Raw genomic sequence first — 15,703 nt, 5'->3', positions numbered from 1 at the left:
GAAATAGCATTTTCCAAAAGGGCAAAAACGTTTGGTCTCTATATAGCAGACTCTTGCACACATATGTGCTGTGCCGCTTACATGGTTTTATGAAAACTGTTAACTTTACTTCTTATTACTTGGGTGAGTGCTGGCCTAGGGTTAAAGCAGTGTGCTTGTGCAATGAGAAGGTTGCAAGTACCTGGTTCGATCTCAACAGCCTCCTCTCTGCTAGCCTCGTGAGACCATTCTGATCTCGCGAGCTTTCAAGGTTTCACTCGCAGATCAGTCTGGCTACTTTCCGTTAAAGAAAATTTGAAGCAGTTCACTAAACGATCGTCCAATCAGCGTTGGCTTTGAGGCGGGTTGAGGTGTGACGCAACGAGAAGCGCGACAGTTCAGTCTAAAGAACATGGCGGCTTCAGCCAATGAAACTAGCGTTAGCTTGGCTGTCGAGCAAGTTTTATCGGAATTACAGAGTATTTCTTCACTGAAAGAAGAACAAAACACTGCTCTGGAGGCTTTTCTCAGAGGAAAAGATGTTTTTTGCCCTTCTCCCGACTGGTTTCGGCAAGAGTTAGCCTGGCTTGTGGTTGTGTTTTCGTCGTCGCTCTGTTAGTACGTCATATGCTTCGTTGATCTGAATGGTTTATTTGGCCCGTCTATTACCAACATAGGCCAATCAGCTAACCAGTATTTTCGCCCCTTCCCAAAATTACTACAACGGAAGGTTTCCAGATTTATATGCGGAGCAAATCCATCTGGCGGAGTCAGGTTACCTCTCTGCGTCTCTGAGCAAGATTCTTAACCCCACACAGCTCCCTGGGCACTGCACAATAGCAGCCCACTGCTCTCCAAGGAGATGGGTTAAATGCAGTGATAAATTTCTCCAGTGTGAGATCAATAAATTTCAAATATTATTATATTCTTTCTTTTAGTCATGGCTTTCTTATCACCATTCTTCTATCGAGGTAAAAACTGTGCACAATGTAAAGATTGTATGTTAACATAACCTTCCACCTGAGCTTCAAATCTCTGCAGCTCCCCCAAAATGTTCCAAATGGCTGTTTTTTCTGCTCTCCTTTTATAACATGCCAGTTTATGTGGTCAACCATGTCTTGGAGACTTTGTCAAAGCCTCTGAATTCATACAGAATTTAGTTTTTTCTTTTATTTCTTTGTTTTAGATGTATCAGAGCAAAGAGGTTCAAAACAAAATAGATATTGACATTCAAACATTCTGATTTATAGTTATTTGAAATTTTGCATTTCTCTGAAACATAACATCTCAATAGAATATAACCAGGGTTGTGATTCTAAAATGATAAAGTGAGAAAAGTCTGATGAGGCTAACCAGCAACAGTAATAACATGGTGTGAGACTGTGTAATGCACATCCAAACACTTAAGGAACAGAGTTCATGCAGAATCTTTAGAAAACACTAGATACACACACTGCAAGGCTAATGTTTGTTAGTACTTAAATATAAATCCCTGTTCTGTTTGTTGTGCTAATTACAGAAGCAAGAACTTTCATGGGAGGACATGTCATAGTGTTACAAATGAACCACTCCCAAAAAAGCCGGCAAGGTCACCAGTATATTTCCCATGTTAATATGTATTAGATCTCTACAACTATTTCTAGGTTCTATTTATAAAAAAAAAAAATAATGATATCTAAAGAAAGGGCTGCTGGCTGCTCTGGCTGTTAATTACTTCAGACTTTGGTCTTTTCCACATTAATTTAACAAATGATTGTGATTATGCAGATGCGTTGAACTAGCTCCGTTTACAAAACACCCTCACAAAGATGCAGATATCTGGAGGTTTTTAGTCCTCCCCCTTTGGCTGTATATCACTCTCCACTCGGAGCGATCTGTTTACAACCAGCTCTTCTCATTTCCTGCACAGTGTACAGCAAGTACATTTACTGCAGTAATTTACGAGGTGAGCCAGCTATTGCCGTTATGGGGGCCCTCGCACCGGGAGCCATCACTGCGTTCTATCCGTCAATACAAATTCACCTGCCACAGCCCTCCTGAGAGCTTCCTTCACCTCCATGTTGGAGCAGTGCCAAAGCTTATCCATGAGAAAAATGGGTGGAGGTGTTCTCAGGCCAATTAATGTCCTGCCTTGACTGAGCTCCAGGCGGTCTTTTAGCCCTTTTAATTGAATGTTTGCTGATGTTTCTTTGCATTTTCCCACCTATTTCATAAATTAACCTAAGTTTTCTTTGTATTTTGGTGGAATCCTGTGCATATTTATTCATAAGAAGGATATGTTGATACATCATTGTTATTTTCTTCATAAAGATTCATAGTTTTAGGAAGAGATAAGATATCAGTAAAGCCCATAAAACTGTGTATTTTATGTTATTGCCTATTTTTATGTTTCATTTCTGTTTTTTTTTGTTTATCTTACATGTTACAATGACATGACCTGATTTGCAGGTGTTTTCAAGTATAGTGGCATAGTCATGGCAGGCTGCTTCTTTACGTTTAACAATATTTTTCTTTAATTTTCTGTCAGTTTTTTTCTGTAGTTGGATTTTATTTTCCTTTATTATTGTTCATAATTCTCATCCGTCATCATTTGTTTTTTTAAAGAAAAAAATGCAGTGGATTGGTTTATATAAAATGGGTAGCCGGTGAGGTTTTTAAACATCTAGATTTATGTGCAGATTAAGATCCTCCAATCTTAGAGTCAAAAAAAAGAGACCTTGTAAAAGTAAAGCTAGCCAAAGAGGAAAGGGAGGCATATTTTAAAACCAAGCATGTTATAAATATTGGATAATAGAACTGTAATAAATATTGCATAAAAAAATTATCATTGAAGCCTTTACTGAGATTATGACGGTACTGTTAAACTTTTGTTTCTATTTGGTATACCATATTCCTGATTACCTAAAACCTAAAGCTTTTGCATAGATTAGATGCAACAAAAAATAAGATGGAGCAGAATTTAATTTAAATGTGTAAAATAACTATCTTCTTCCCTCCATGTGCAAGCATAGCTTCTGATAAGGTAATTGCTGGAAGGTTTTCAGCCTGTGGCATCCTTTGCTTAAAGACTTAAGCAATGACAGCATAATTTCCCTGGGATTTCTATTATTATTGTTTCAATGTCTTTATTTTCCATTAAAAATATATTTTGTCCATTATCCAATAAAAATGTGGTTAAAAAGAGACCCTGTAGTTATCATAGATAGTGTTATAAGTTGCTTTATAACATTATGACTTTAGAAGTTTTTCAATTTTCAGTGTTTCAGTTTTGATAATTTTGCATTTAGTTGCTTCAGATTTCAACATATTTTTCTTAAGTTCTAAACAGGTGTTTTTTTTTTTCTCAGTAATCAATACGTTTAAAAAAAAGGAACACATTTATTCTACCTAAATGAAAACTTGCTTTCAGCTATTGAAAACTATATAAAACAGCATGGATAGATTATATATTTAATTCAGTTTATTTTTAAAGCGCCAATTCACAATACATGTCATCTCCAGGCAGTTTACAATTCAATATATTTTTACTAAGTGAAGGAAAAAAGATTATGCATTCTTTAGTACAGTGTATACTATAGATATGCGGTTTTAATCCCACTTCACTGTGTATCTAAGCCAAAATATGGAGTTCAATGCCACATTGAGCCACTCTTGACTGCAAACCTTTAAAACCACACAGGGAGTGATTTATTTCTTAGATTTGTGAATCACGTTGGTATGAATACTGGCAGCTTTTCTTTGAAAGTCACCAGCCTCATACTGTGGCTGTGGAGAAAAAGGGAGTTTGGAAACACCACAGGGCATCAGAAGCCTCTAAATGTCACTTTGTTCTGCCTGTTGATGTATTTTGACATGTTGAAGTCCCACTGCACACGGGTTCACTCCAGCAGCCTGTAAACATGCAGTGTGATCTCCGCTCCATAGCGGCCGACACCGTGTTTGACCTGCAGTCAGCGTGTGAAGAGACTCCACTGAGACTTAATATCAGCTAATATGAGAAACTTCCAGTGCGGCATCCGATGACGGATGATACATGGTTGATATTTTTCACTGTCAATGTTATTTGAATGGATTTTTCTATTCTTAAGAGCATCAAATGAGATTAATTTCGATTATATTTGCTTGTTTTTGTGTGATTTTTATTTTTTTTCAGGACTGGGAGTTTCCTCACTTCATGGGTGACCTGGATATGAATTTGCCCGGAATGTCAACAACACATGTGAAGGTCAAGCTTCCTGTCTGCAAGAGTATATTTAAGGAGGAGTACCACATTCACATCACAGGTACCCTCAGGCAAATCTGCTGTTAAAGAGCAAAGTTATGTCAATTTCATAGGAAAGAGTCCCCAACTTTTTCAAACACGCATTTAAAAAGGACAAAAATGGAAAAGTTAAAAGCATTTGATGAGTAAGAAATACCTTTCATATTTTCCTGTTAAAAACTGAAACTGCTCCACCCCCAAATTCGGAAAAGGTTCGTTTGTTACAACCACCACAGCAGGCATTTATAATGCATGTGTCACAACTGCCAAAGATGCTTCAACTGTTTTCATCATTTCCTACATCTATGTTTCTCAATGTTCACTGCAAACGAGTCAATCTTTCCTTCAACTGCCCCCCCCCACCTCCCGTGTTCCATCAAGAGCAGGAAAAAAGCAAATATTCCTGAGCTAAACGGCACATTTTCAAACTCTCAGTGATTTTTGGAAGAGGTTGTTAACCCTATTGCGTTGGATATCCATTAAGCATGATGGAAATGGCTACACCAGGACGTGATTGGTTTAACTAAAAGCTTATTAGCATCATATCTGGGGAGGGGAGAGAAAGGGAGTAGTGTCATATATACCTGGGGAGACATTTGCCTGCTATCAGTCATCCAGAGAAGATGGCTGTCTCATGGTAATATAGCGATCTTGTAAGTAGCACCTGTAAATGGATTTCTCTTTCTCGCTGTGTGAGCTGAATGTAAAGTGAGAGGGATTCCTGATGCATGACAGTGGAGGCTGACCTTTCTGTTGGAGTTTTCCTTGTGAATCTTATCGACAGTAGCGGTCAGAGTTTTGGACGAGGCCATCACTGAAATTATTTTTAATTCATTTATTCATTGTTTTTGTCCTTCGATCATTTTTTCAATGAAGAGTATCAACGTCCAAAGAAAATGACTTTGACCTTTACACCTTTATCAGAGTTATGTTCACAAATTTGGGTTTAGTTTTAATTTTCTCTTATGTATATAATTCTAAAATTAAGCATAAAGGCAGAATTTGAAACAGCTTTGATTCAGTATGAATATTTGACCGAATTGGCAGGATTTATGGTTCGTTTTCTAGCACAGACCTGGATTTTGGAGTAAAGATACTATGCTTTCAATAGTGTCAAACATTTTTGATGCGCTGGTTTTACTTACTCTAAATCAGATTTTAATTTGGATTTGGGTTCTTGTTTTTTTTTTTTATTGTTTTTAATGAATTGAGTTCTTAATTGCAATAAACTGCTTACTAAAGACTGAAGGTTGCACCTTCCACACATAAACAAACCAAATCAGTCCTTGGAAATGTTTTATGATCAAATGACACAAAGATTAAGCTGTTGTGTTGCCGTGACAAGAATTGTTAAGATTTAACAAAAAAGCAAAATGCCTCCATCACTATGCATAACAGGTTATTAAACTTTTCTTTAATTTAGTTAGATCACCAGTAATAAGAAACAATTATACCAAAAACTGATATATGTATGTAAAAGATGTAAGAAAATAAAAATACCCATGTAATGCCACTAATGCTTAACATCTCTCTCTCTGCAGGTAAGTGGTTCAACTATGGCATTATATTTCTTGTGCTCATACTGGACTTAAACATGTGGAAGAACCAGATTTTCTACAAGCCCTACGAGTACGGCCAGTATGTTGGGCCAGGAGAGAAGATCTATACAGTGGAGGAGCCAGAAACACTTGCAGACTTCAACTATAGCACTCTCACCTATGAGTGGCGCTCCACGAATATCAACCCCATGACCAACAAGACGTATGTGGAGCGGGACATGTTTCTGCACAGCCGTTACACTGGGGCCAGTTTGGACGTTAAGTGCCTGGCATTCATCCCAAGCCTTGCAGCGTTTGTTCTCTTTGGCTTCTTCATCTGGCTGTTAGGGCGCTTTCAGGACAGCGAGACATTCCCAGAAAACCAAGACAGCACGTATGAGAGGATAAAGAGGAAGTCGCCTTCGGAGTACAGTAAGGAAATGGGAGTGACCCCGGAGGACACACACCTGACTATGAGCAACAGTCTGAAACGATGGGGAACACCGATGCTCCTGTCGGTAGAGGGGCCTCAGTTTGGAGCGACACCGTCTACGAACTCGACTATTTCAATGGACACCCAGGAGACGCATCCAAGCATTGTGATCGACAACTCATCCCAGGATGAGCCTGTTGTCTCGTTTGATGTCCACAGACTCTCACCGTAAACAAAACCACATCAGGAGCCGAATAAAAGCAGAAAGAATCCATCAAGACCTCAGACTGTTACACAGGGTGGCAGAGGTTTTCCTCCTGCTAAACCTTTTTTACACACATCTGTCTTTTATTGGGATTTTATGTAGTAGACCATCACAAAGTAGTGCAGAATTGTAAATGTTGAATGAGAGAGAGAGAGAGAATGAGACCAAATCATTCAGATCAATGCACACACTCATATCACCCAGGATGCAGCGTGGGTGCGGCTACTGAGGCTGTTCACATCAACAAAACGTTTTTGCAAAAAGCACATTTGTAGTGTTCTCAGCAACAATTTCAAAAGCCTAACAGGAAATATTAGGCACCAGCTGAAAAAACAATTCAGAATAAAATCAATCCACCAACCTACTCTAACTTGACTAGCAGAAACAAAAAGGCCAAACAGAAACAAAGGAGGATAAAAAAGGGATATTTATGTGCACCGATAGGAAGTTTTGCCCTAGAAATCCTCAAAGAATTCTCTCGTAACCTTTTCTCTCATGTGCTGGTTCTGCAGCTGGAGTCACAGCTGGGTAAGCCTGGTCCCAGCGTTCAGTGTGAGTGACCTTTTGCAGCAGGTTCCCACCACAGCTGTGGCGTATTCAGTGTGAGCCTAGCATTAAAAATGTTTTATAAATAATGATTTGGAAATTAAATTCAGGCATTTATTGCACATACTGTAAAGTTGCTTTGAAACCATTCTAATATAGATCTATAGATGTGGCTACATGTTTTGGGTGGTTGTTTAGCTGAAGGGTTAATCTCTGCCTCTATTAGGTTTTCCTCCTGGGGTTGTCCTGTATGTATCTCTATAAATCTTCACTTCACTGTCTTTTCCGAGGAAAAACATCCCCACAGCATGATGTTTCCACTCCATGCCTCACCATGAGAGTTATATGTCACTTTTTCCACCATATGTAGCATTTTGTGTGTAATCCAAAATCTACATGTTTGCTCTGTCCCCTTCTGTAAAGAGGACTTCTTATGGCTTTCTAAAGACTAGCTATTCAAGGCTTTTAGAGTTCATAGCTAACGGTTGTGCCTTTAGACTGTCGTCTCCTTTAGGCCTGTAAGTTTAGATGGATAGGCACCTCTTTGTAGTACGTGACATAATAATGGTTTAATGATTTGGTCTTCACATAAAATCTGTTTTAAAATACATAGATAACGTGTAAAATATATGAAAAGGATATAAATTGACATATGCTTATTCCTGGCAATATAGATGTCTTAAGCTACGTGACTTTATGAAAGCAGGTCCTTGTGCTGTCATATTTTTCCAAAACCTACTCTAATAAAGCCTCCATATTGGCACTAGTTCTGATACAGCTAGTCTGATATAAGGCAAATGTTTTAATTGACCTGGTGCTTGCTTGGATTTTCATAATCTACTTCGGTTTCTGTTAAACTAACGGGTGCCTATACAGTATAAAAGAGTGTTTCTACTTCTGAAATTCCTAGTCGGAACAGTGTTACAGCTACAATTGTGCCTTGATTTTTCAAATGTTTATACACTGACAGCCTTCTGCTATGGAAGATGTCCTAATTATGGTCTGCTTGACTAATCCCTGCTGTATTCTCCTATCAAACTGACAATTGTTGCCTCGTTTGGTCCTTCGCTTCTGTCATTATTATTTATTCTCTTATGTTGCTTTTAATCTATTTTAAATGTATATCTCTTGTTGGAATGACACGATTATCAGCATCAATCTATGTTGATGACCTTTTCATATCCCCTCACTTGATATTAGGATGGGAGATAATAAATGCAATCATCAGAGATGAAATAGCAAAGCAACAAGCCGCTCAATGATTGCAAATGTGGCTCCTACTCTTTTCTCTGAATACCAACCAAGTCGGGAGGTTGGTTTCTTGCCCTTGGCATAAACATGCTATTGAAGTGAGGGGTATCTTTTTTTTTTTTTTCTTTAAAGCTCAGTTCTTCTTTGTGTCTAAATAATCTTTGAAGGTTTTTGGAAGCGTTATTTTATCCTGGTATATTTTTGAATATTGTTCAGCTGGCACATTATACTGCTGCTCCAAACTCATTTTATAGCAGCAGTATTTATCTTCCCAGTCACTTTAAAGGTGTCTTTTTCAAAGTTTCCTTGTGCTACATTATGTCTTTGTAATGTATGTCTGCGGGAGACGGTCCAAAAAAATGTGCCCTTAGTCATTTCTTTGCCTTTAAAGTGCAAATAGGAATTAAATTATTTATGAGTTACAGGTTTTCTCATGTATGTTAAAAAATTCAGCAAGTACTTAAAATACTATGTGACCAAAGATTTCAATTAACTCTGTATTTTAAATCTAAAAGGAATATAGTAGAATTCTTCCGTCTTGCTTGTCCTGATTTTAACACTAAATGTGGTAGGACACAGTCACACCCCATGGTGTTTAAAGGAAAACACGAATACTGCCAACTCATCCTCCACCGTCACAACTATGAAAAAATAAAAAAAAACTTGATAAGACGTAAAAGAAAAATGTCAATAAAACAACAAAAAACCTAACGATGATACTGTTAAAGTAAATTATATTTTATTGCAGTAATATTACTGTCATGTCAAATTTTTAATATTCTATGTTCAATTTAAGCACATTTATTGAATTGAAAAAAAAAGGATTTTTTTATTTATTTATTTTTTTTTTACATAAATGCACAAGGGAATTGGGTCCAAATCTTCACAATATCAAACTATGGGGTATGATGTTCATTTCCTTTATTTCATGTTAAAGCTAGCAGAACTGTTTTTTTTTTTTTTTTTTTTTACGTATTTCCCCCCTGAATTGTCCATAGATGATGCTCCAATATCACCTTCCTTTCCACTGTAGCACAAAAAATTTAATTATCAGATAAGTCGGATTGGAACAATATATTTTTCTATGTAAAAAAAATGATATATTTTCTGATTAATTCGTATAAAAATTTAAACACTTGTGGTGTTTAAAGTATTAAAATTGAATTCAAAATCAGCTAATTTAAAAAAAGTACAAAAAAATAAAAAATACCACTACAAAATGATTATTGACATAGAAGAAAATAAACTCAAAACAGGAGTGCTAAAGAAATGCAATCCTTAGAGATCTGATAATCCTTGATGTTCAACAAAACTAAATTATCTAAATTATTTAGACAGGTATTTTTTTCTTAGTAAACCAGCATAGATGGCACAAAACAATGAACCATATTAGGGTTTTATTTTTTTTTTATTTGTTATTGTTAACGAGAAATTCATAGAAACTCCAATCAATATAGAAAAGTAACATCTTGGGGAAATAATTTAATTTCACTAATACTGACGGAATACCAATAACTACCATCTGTGATTTAAGCAAAAATAAATACTTGTCATCTGATGATGTTATTTATCCCATTGAACATGTAAAGCAGAAGTATATGTTTTTTATTTCAAAGTTTTTTAACAAATCAAGGATAGCAGAATATTAGCCGCACTGTTCAGCTTAAAATATGGCAGTAAACTAGACATAGTTGCCATCCAACATAAAAAATAAGGGATCTGGCTCCAAAATAAGTCATTATTATAACAGATCGTATTTATTAAGTATATATATTATTTAATGTTACACATGTTTGATTTTTGTTTGTAACAAGGTGTTTTTTTTCAATTGAAAGATTATAGCAAAGTACTATGACAGTGTATATTGGTGTGGCACTCCATACTGGAGCTCATTAAAGCTAGGTCCTTTATTGTGTCAATGTTTGATAGAGCACATCGTGTGTCCATAGATGCATGTTTTTGACAGACGCCATTCTGTGAAGGGGTCGGTTGATTTAGCATAATTATTGCTTTGCAGATCTTCATTCTGTGATTATCTTTCCTTTTTTTTTTTATTGTTTTAAAATAAAAGCCACAAATTGAAACCAACAATTTAACCAACAATGTGTAAACATTTTAAGTGGGGGAAAATCATGAATGAGTTGTTCTTAATTTATTTTTTTTGCTTTCATTAATTTGTTTCAAAACGGTACCTTACTATGTTGTATGTCTGTCCAATCTCGTGCTGCCAATAAATTGTCTTTTATATGCTGTCATTTTACGACTGGTTTCATTTTTCTTTCATTTGGGAATTTATCCAATAAAGGCTCCAGATCTTGTTAAGTAATTCCCCTAGAGCAGGGAAGACAACCATACTGGTTTACATTTTCTCTATACACTCAGCTAATAGTTGCCAAGCAACGGTGCAGGTCAAGCTCCTTGCAGCTGCTGACCCAATTAATGTGGGCGACACCAGAAATTATGGCACTATCTCTTTACAAGGACACTCAAATGTGTAACCTGTATACACAACATCCTCCTCAGATTAAAAACAAGTCTTCTTCAAGGCCTGCTTGATTTATGCCGGCGGGAAACAATTTCAGTCTGTTGCATGTTTTGTTCCCTCGGTGAGGTTTGTTTATGAGCCTGTTCCGTGTGCAAATGAGTTATAGATTTGATCAAGAATGAGGAAAACGAATTCCCTGCAGACCTGACTGATCTCCGATGTTGTGAAGAGGTCCCTCTAAGTGGTGCTATAAAAAACTGTATGGAGTCAAGAGCTAATTAACTGAGAGTAAACTAAAAACAAAGTTATAATATTTTAAAGGAGTTTATTTTAGCAAACAGCTTATCATTGGTAGTTTAAAAAGATGGGTCAAATATATTTATAGATTTCTGCCATATTATAACTATTCAGGTATATAAAAAAATTTAATTTAAACCCTATTTTTAAATATTTAAAATAAGGTATACTTGCATGAGTTTGTTTATGAACTGAAGTTAAAATAGAATGTTTGAGTTTGCACATTTTTAAAAACTGTTGGGAAACCATAAATTAGTGTTTTGTAAGGAAGCAACTTTTTGAGCAAATATTGTAGACTCTTCCTCCGAGCAATATTAAAATATAACTGCCCTCAAAAAGCTAGAGATTTGTTTTAAGAGTAATACTTTAATTTGTGGCTATTTTATCAGCTAAATACATTTTTTACTTAAATTCTCTTACTTGCATTCCTCATATATTTGCTAAGTAGGTTTTCTTTATGTTACAGTATCTAAACAAGTTATCAGTCACCTGACTATGTTGAACACTAAGTTGGTTTAATCAGATTTTTCTATTTTGGTAAGAGCATGGTTTCTCTTTTCTTGATGTGTATTTTTTACTTTATCGTTTAATTTATTTAAATTGATGATTCTTTGTGTTGATTCCGAATTTTATTGCTTTATTATTCAGAGATATGTGAATCTGTTTTTATTTTTTGCTTTGCCACTGACACCCCTGAATTTTCCCACTGTGGGGCAACAATAGCTCTGCTTTTATCCAAATGTCAACTAATTAGCAATTTTTTTTATACTTGTTTTACTGCATACAAACATATATAAATAAAATAAAGACATACTATTATATGCACTTTATTATATGTTTTCCTCATTCTTGATCAAGCACTTTAAAACTACTTATATTTGTGTAATTTTTATGTTTTTAATAGCCAAAATCATTATATTGTGATATTATAGTTTTATATTATATATATAAATAATAGAACTATATATCATAGTGATATTTGGGGACCAATAGAATATATTGAATAATTGCAGATTTTGGTTTCTACTAACCGTTACAGGCATCAGCTATGTAGTTAAGTGCAGGAATCTTAAATAGAATGAAATGCATCTACAGTGAGTAAAATAAGTATTTGAACACCCTGCTATTTTGCAAGTTCTACCTCTTAGAAATCATGGAAGGGTCTGAAAATGTCAACATAGGTGCCTGTCCACCGTGAAAGACATAATCTAGAAAAAAAAAAATCCAGAAATCACAATGTCCATTTTTTTTAACCTATTATTTGTATGATACTGCTGCAAAGAAGCATTTGAACACCAGAGAAAACCAATGTAAATGTTTGGTACAGTAGCCCTTGTTTGCAATTACAGAGTTCAAATATTTCATGTAGTTTTTCTCCAGGTTTGAGCCCCAGTCTGAGGGAGATTGACAGTCAGGTTTAACTTCTTTTCTTATGATTGCTCCAACAGTGGACCTTTTTCACCAAGCTGCTTGGCAATTTCCCCGTAGCCCTTTCCAGCCATGTGGAGGCGTACAATTTTGTCTCTATGGTCTTGGCCTTTTAGTAGTTGGATTCTTACTGATTGTATGGGGTGGGCAGGTGTCTTTATGCAGCTAACCACCTCAAAAAGGTGCATCTAATTTAGGATAATAAATGGAGTGAAGGTGGACACTTTGAAGACAGACTAAGAGGTCTTTGAGGGTTAGAATTATAGCGTATGAACAGGTGTTATAATACTTATTTGCAGCTGTATCAAACAAATAGATAGCTTTAAAAAAATAATATATTGTGTTTTCTGGATTATTTTCTTTTAAGATTATGTCTCTCACAGTGGACATGAACCTACAATGACAATTTCATACCCCTCCATGATTTCTAAGTGGGAGAACTTGCAAAATGGCAGGGTGTTCAAATACTTATTTTCCTCACTGTAGTTGTAGTAGTTTATATACAAACTCTCAAATTCCACGAGAGAATTTGAGCAAAACTGGCAACAGGAAGGATTCAGTATGAAGTGAGGGAAAACTGGCACATTAAACACTGAAACAAGAGGTTTAAATTCAGAGGTTCAAAAATTCAAACATCTGTGTTGGAGCTTTGGAACAGCATGCCAGATCATGTGCATCCTAAATGGGAAAAATAAACCAGAAAAAAAAAAAAAAAAAAAAAAAAAAAAAAACAGGTTGGAAGTGAGGCATAAAACACAAAGGTAGCACTACCATAATGAAACAGGCCCTTTAAGCAGAAACACACATGCTGTGTTCAAAAAAAGAAAAACAAAGAGTACGCGAAACCAGCAAAATGATGACAAAAGAAAAAAGCAACAAAAAAAATCCTCTGATGTTTGTTAAAAGGCTTATAAAGCAGTGTCGATATAAGCTAAGCTGGTATATCCGAGATTGGAGATGTATTATAACAGAAATCTCATTTTGTCCTGGGCCTTCTCTGACTTAATGTAGGCTCAAAAACTAATCTTTGTTTCATCAAAGAGAAGAGGCCAAGAGGATTATTTGTTTCCATTGAAAAATAGTAATATAATGTAGAACTCACCTCTAGAAAATTGGAACTATCCCTTTTGAATAGTGTAAATTAGAACAAGCAGAATTGCATTTTGACTTAATGTTCCCATTAATATGAGTGTTTGTGTATTTTCTCATTTGAAATACTTCACACTTTAGGTACAGGAGGTATTCAAATAGCGCTTTATCCTCCACCTTAACAAGCACTCTTCATCCACAGACATACAGTAAAATCCCAGGTCTAATCTCCATCATTGGTTTCACGTTTTCCTCCAGAGTAGAGCTCTGCCCCCGACACAAACCTGCCGCTTTAAATGATCTCTAATAAGATCTGCAGCCAGATGGTGTTTTCACAAAACTTGAGGGAAAAGAAAAGCTGAAGGGTGAAAAACAGGCAGGTGTATGAACACCTGAGGTCTTACTGTTGTTTTTTTGTTTGTCTTTGAAGATGGATCTCTCTGCCAGAATGAATTAGTTGTTTGAGTGAGGGCTTCACCAATTGCGCCAAAGGGCTGAAAAATATGATACAGATTTCTTCCCACTTTTTGGTGGATAAGACAGTTATTTAGAAATCACATCAAGGTTATAGTTTCCAAAATTTTATCCTGACTTAAATGCTACGTGTCTGACTGCTGCTGCAACAAAGCAGATGAAACCATGTTGGCAACATATATTTTTTATGTCTATTTTTCCAGATTATATCTTAAAATGAAAGCTCACTTGACAGTTTGGATAAATCTATATTTTTTTTACCCTCATTAAAGTGTATTTTCTATATGGAAAAAGTACAGCTGAGTTTGACTTGAAAAATAGAACCATACTGTTGTTCCACCTACAACTATATATAAACCAGGAATAATCCCCAGAGGAGATGCTCCTCAGCTACAGATCAGCTGGAATCGCCTCTGCTGTCTCTGAGCTCTTCTCCAATTAGATCAGTGCATCATGTCCTGGCGTGGACCATCACTCTGCGCTGACAGCTCTGTGACTCTCTGAGACAATGTGAAATTTATCAGTGCAGTCGGTCCCAGCCAGCTTGTAGGTACCATCCCCCTGCCACTGTGAGATGGTGTCTGTCCCTGGTGGTCACTGGGGAAACCGAATTCATCACCGGTTCCTTCTGCAGGTGTCTGATACACCTCGGAGGAACATGAGGCGTGCATAAATCTTCACAAAAGTCACTCTGAGGACTGAATCCTTTGCCACGGGTTTGGTATAATGTTTCACTTACTATGAATGAAGAAAAAGCAGGTTATGTCCTATATTTACCTTAGTAAGATTAAATTTATACCTGAATAATATAATAATTCACTGCTATGAGAAGATTATAACCAAAACAATGAAAAAGAGATATGAAATAGTTATTCAGCTCTGAAATGCTGAGCAAAGATGTAATCTACATTATAAAAAAGTAATATATCATTTTTCAATATTTGAGGATTTATGAAGCGTAATGTGAATGCTTATTCTAGGGAATTTTATTACACTAAATTAGGAGGAGTTGTTAGGATTATTTTCATATATTTATGAATGTGCTTGTTAACCCTTATTTTACCTGTGCCATTGTTAAGGTTAATGTTTTCCAAAGCATTTTATCTAATAATGACAGTTCTTTCAGGATAGATTAGACAATATGTAGAAAACAAATATTTGGGAATGAAATGGAAGCATACAGACAGAGTGTATTATTTCTAACAGAGAGATGTGATGACCTGGCATGCTGTGTGTATAAAATACTTCTTTAACTGGTATTCTTTCTAAAGAGGCGACCCCGATGGTAAACGCCATGTGTAATCCGATCCATGTCTCTGGTCTGAATAAGATTACAATTTATTGCCTTCTTTTACAGTGTTTAGTCCAGACTTTGATTTATGTCATTCTGTGTTTTCTTGGCCATTGGTTAATTTTCCTCTTTGTGTCATTGCAGTTGTTTTCTGGCTATATTTCAGCAGTGTTATATTTTTAGAGTTACTCTCTGTTGCCCCCTTGTGCCAGTCTTCTTTCCCATAGCTCCCTTCTAGTTACTTCTATCCACACCTGCTGCCTGTTAGCCCATTGTTTTTTTTTTTTTTTGTATCTCCAATATATACTCCTCCTTGTACAGTTCCTCATTGCTGGATTCTCTTTATTACTTAATTCCTTATGTATG

General features: G+C 36.0%; 1 protein-coding gene across 4 annotated transcripts in view; it reads left to right on the top strand.

The window, feature by feature from the left end:
- tmem117 (transmembrane protein 117) overlaps positions 1-9,095 on the top strand; it is a 77,809-nt gene extending 68,714 nt beyond the window's left edge. For 2 of the 4 annotated variants that reach the window (XM_038280379.1, XM_038280378.1), the window contains exons 6-7: positions 4,133-4,262; positions 5,782-9,095. In XM_038280379.1, coding sequence (XP_038136307.1) covers positions 4,133-4,262; positions 5,782-6,443 — 792 coding nt within the window. In that variant the 3' untranslated portion in view covers positions 6,444-9,095. The remainder of the gene's footprint in view (positions 1-4,132; positions 4,263-5,781) is intronic. The other 2 variants (XM_038280376.1, XM_038280377.1) reach the window with 1 other exon arrangement.
- The last annotated feature ends 6,608 nt before the right edge of the window (positions 9,096-15,703 follow it).

This window comes from Cyprinodon tularosa, unplaced genomic scaffold, assembly GCF_016077235.1.
Source record: "Cyprinodon tularosa strain WSP-4 unplaced genomic scaffold, ASM1607723v1 ctg16, whole genome shotgun sequence".
NCBI classification, from domain to species: Eukaryota; Metazoa; Chordata; class Actinopteri; order Cyprinodontiformes; family Cyprinodontidae; genus Cyprinodon; species Cyprinodon tularosa.
This window is presented reverse-complemented; position numbering and strand designations above follow the sequence as displayed.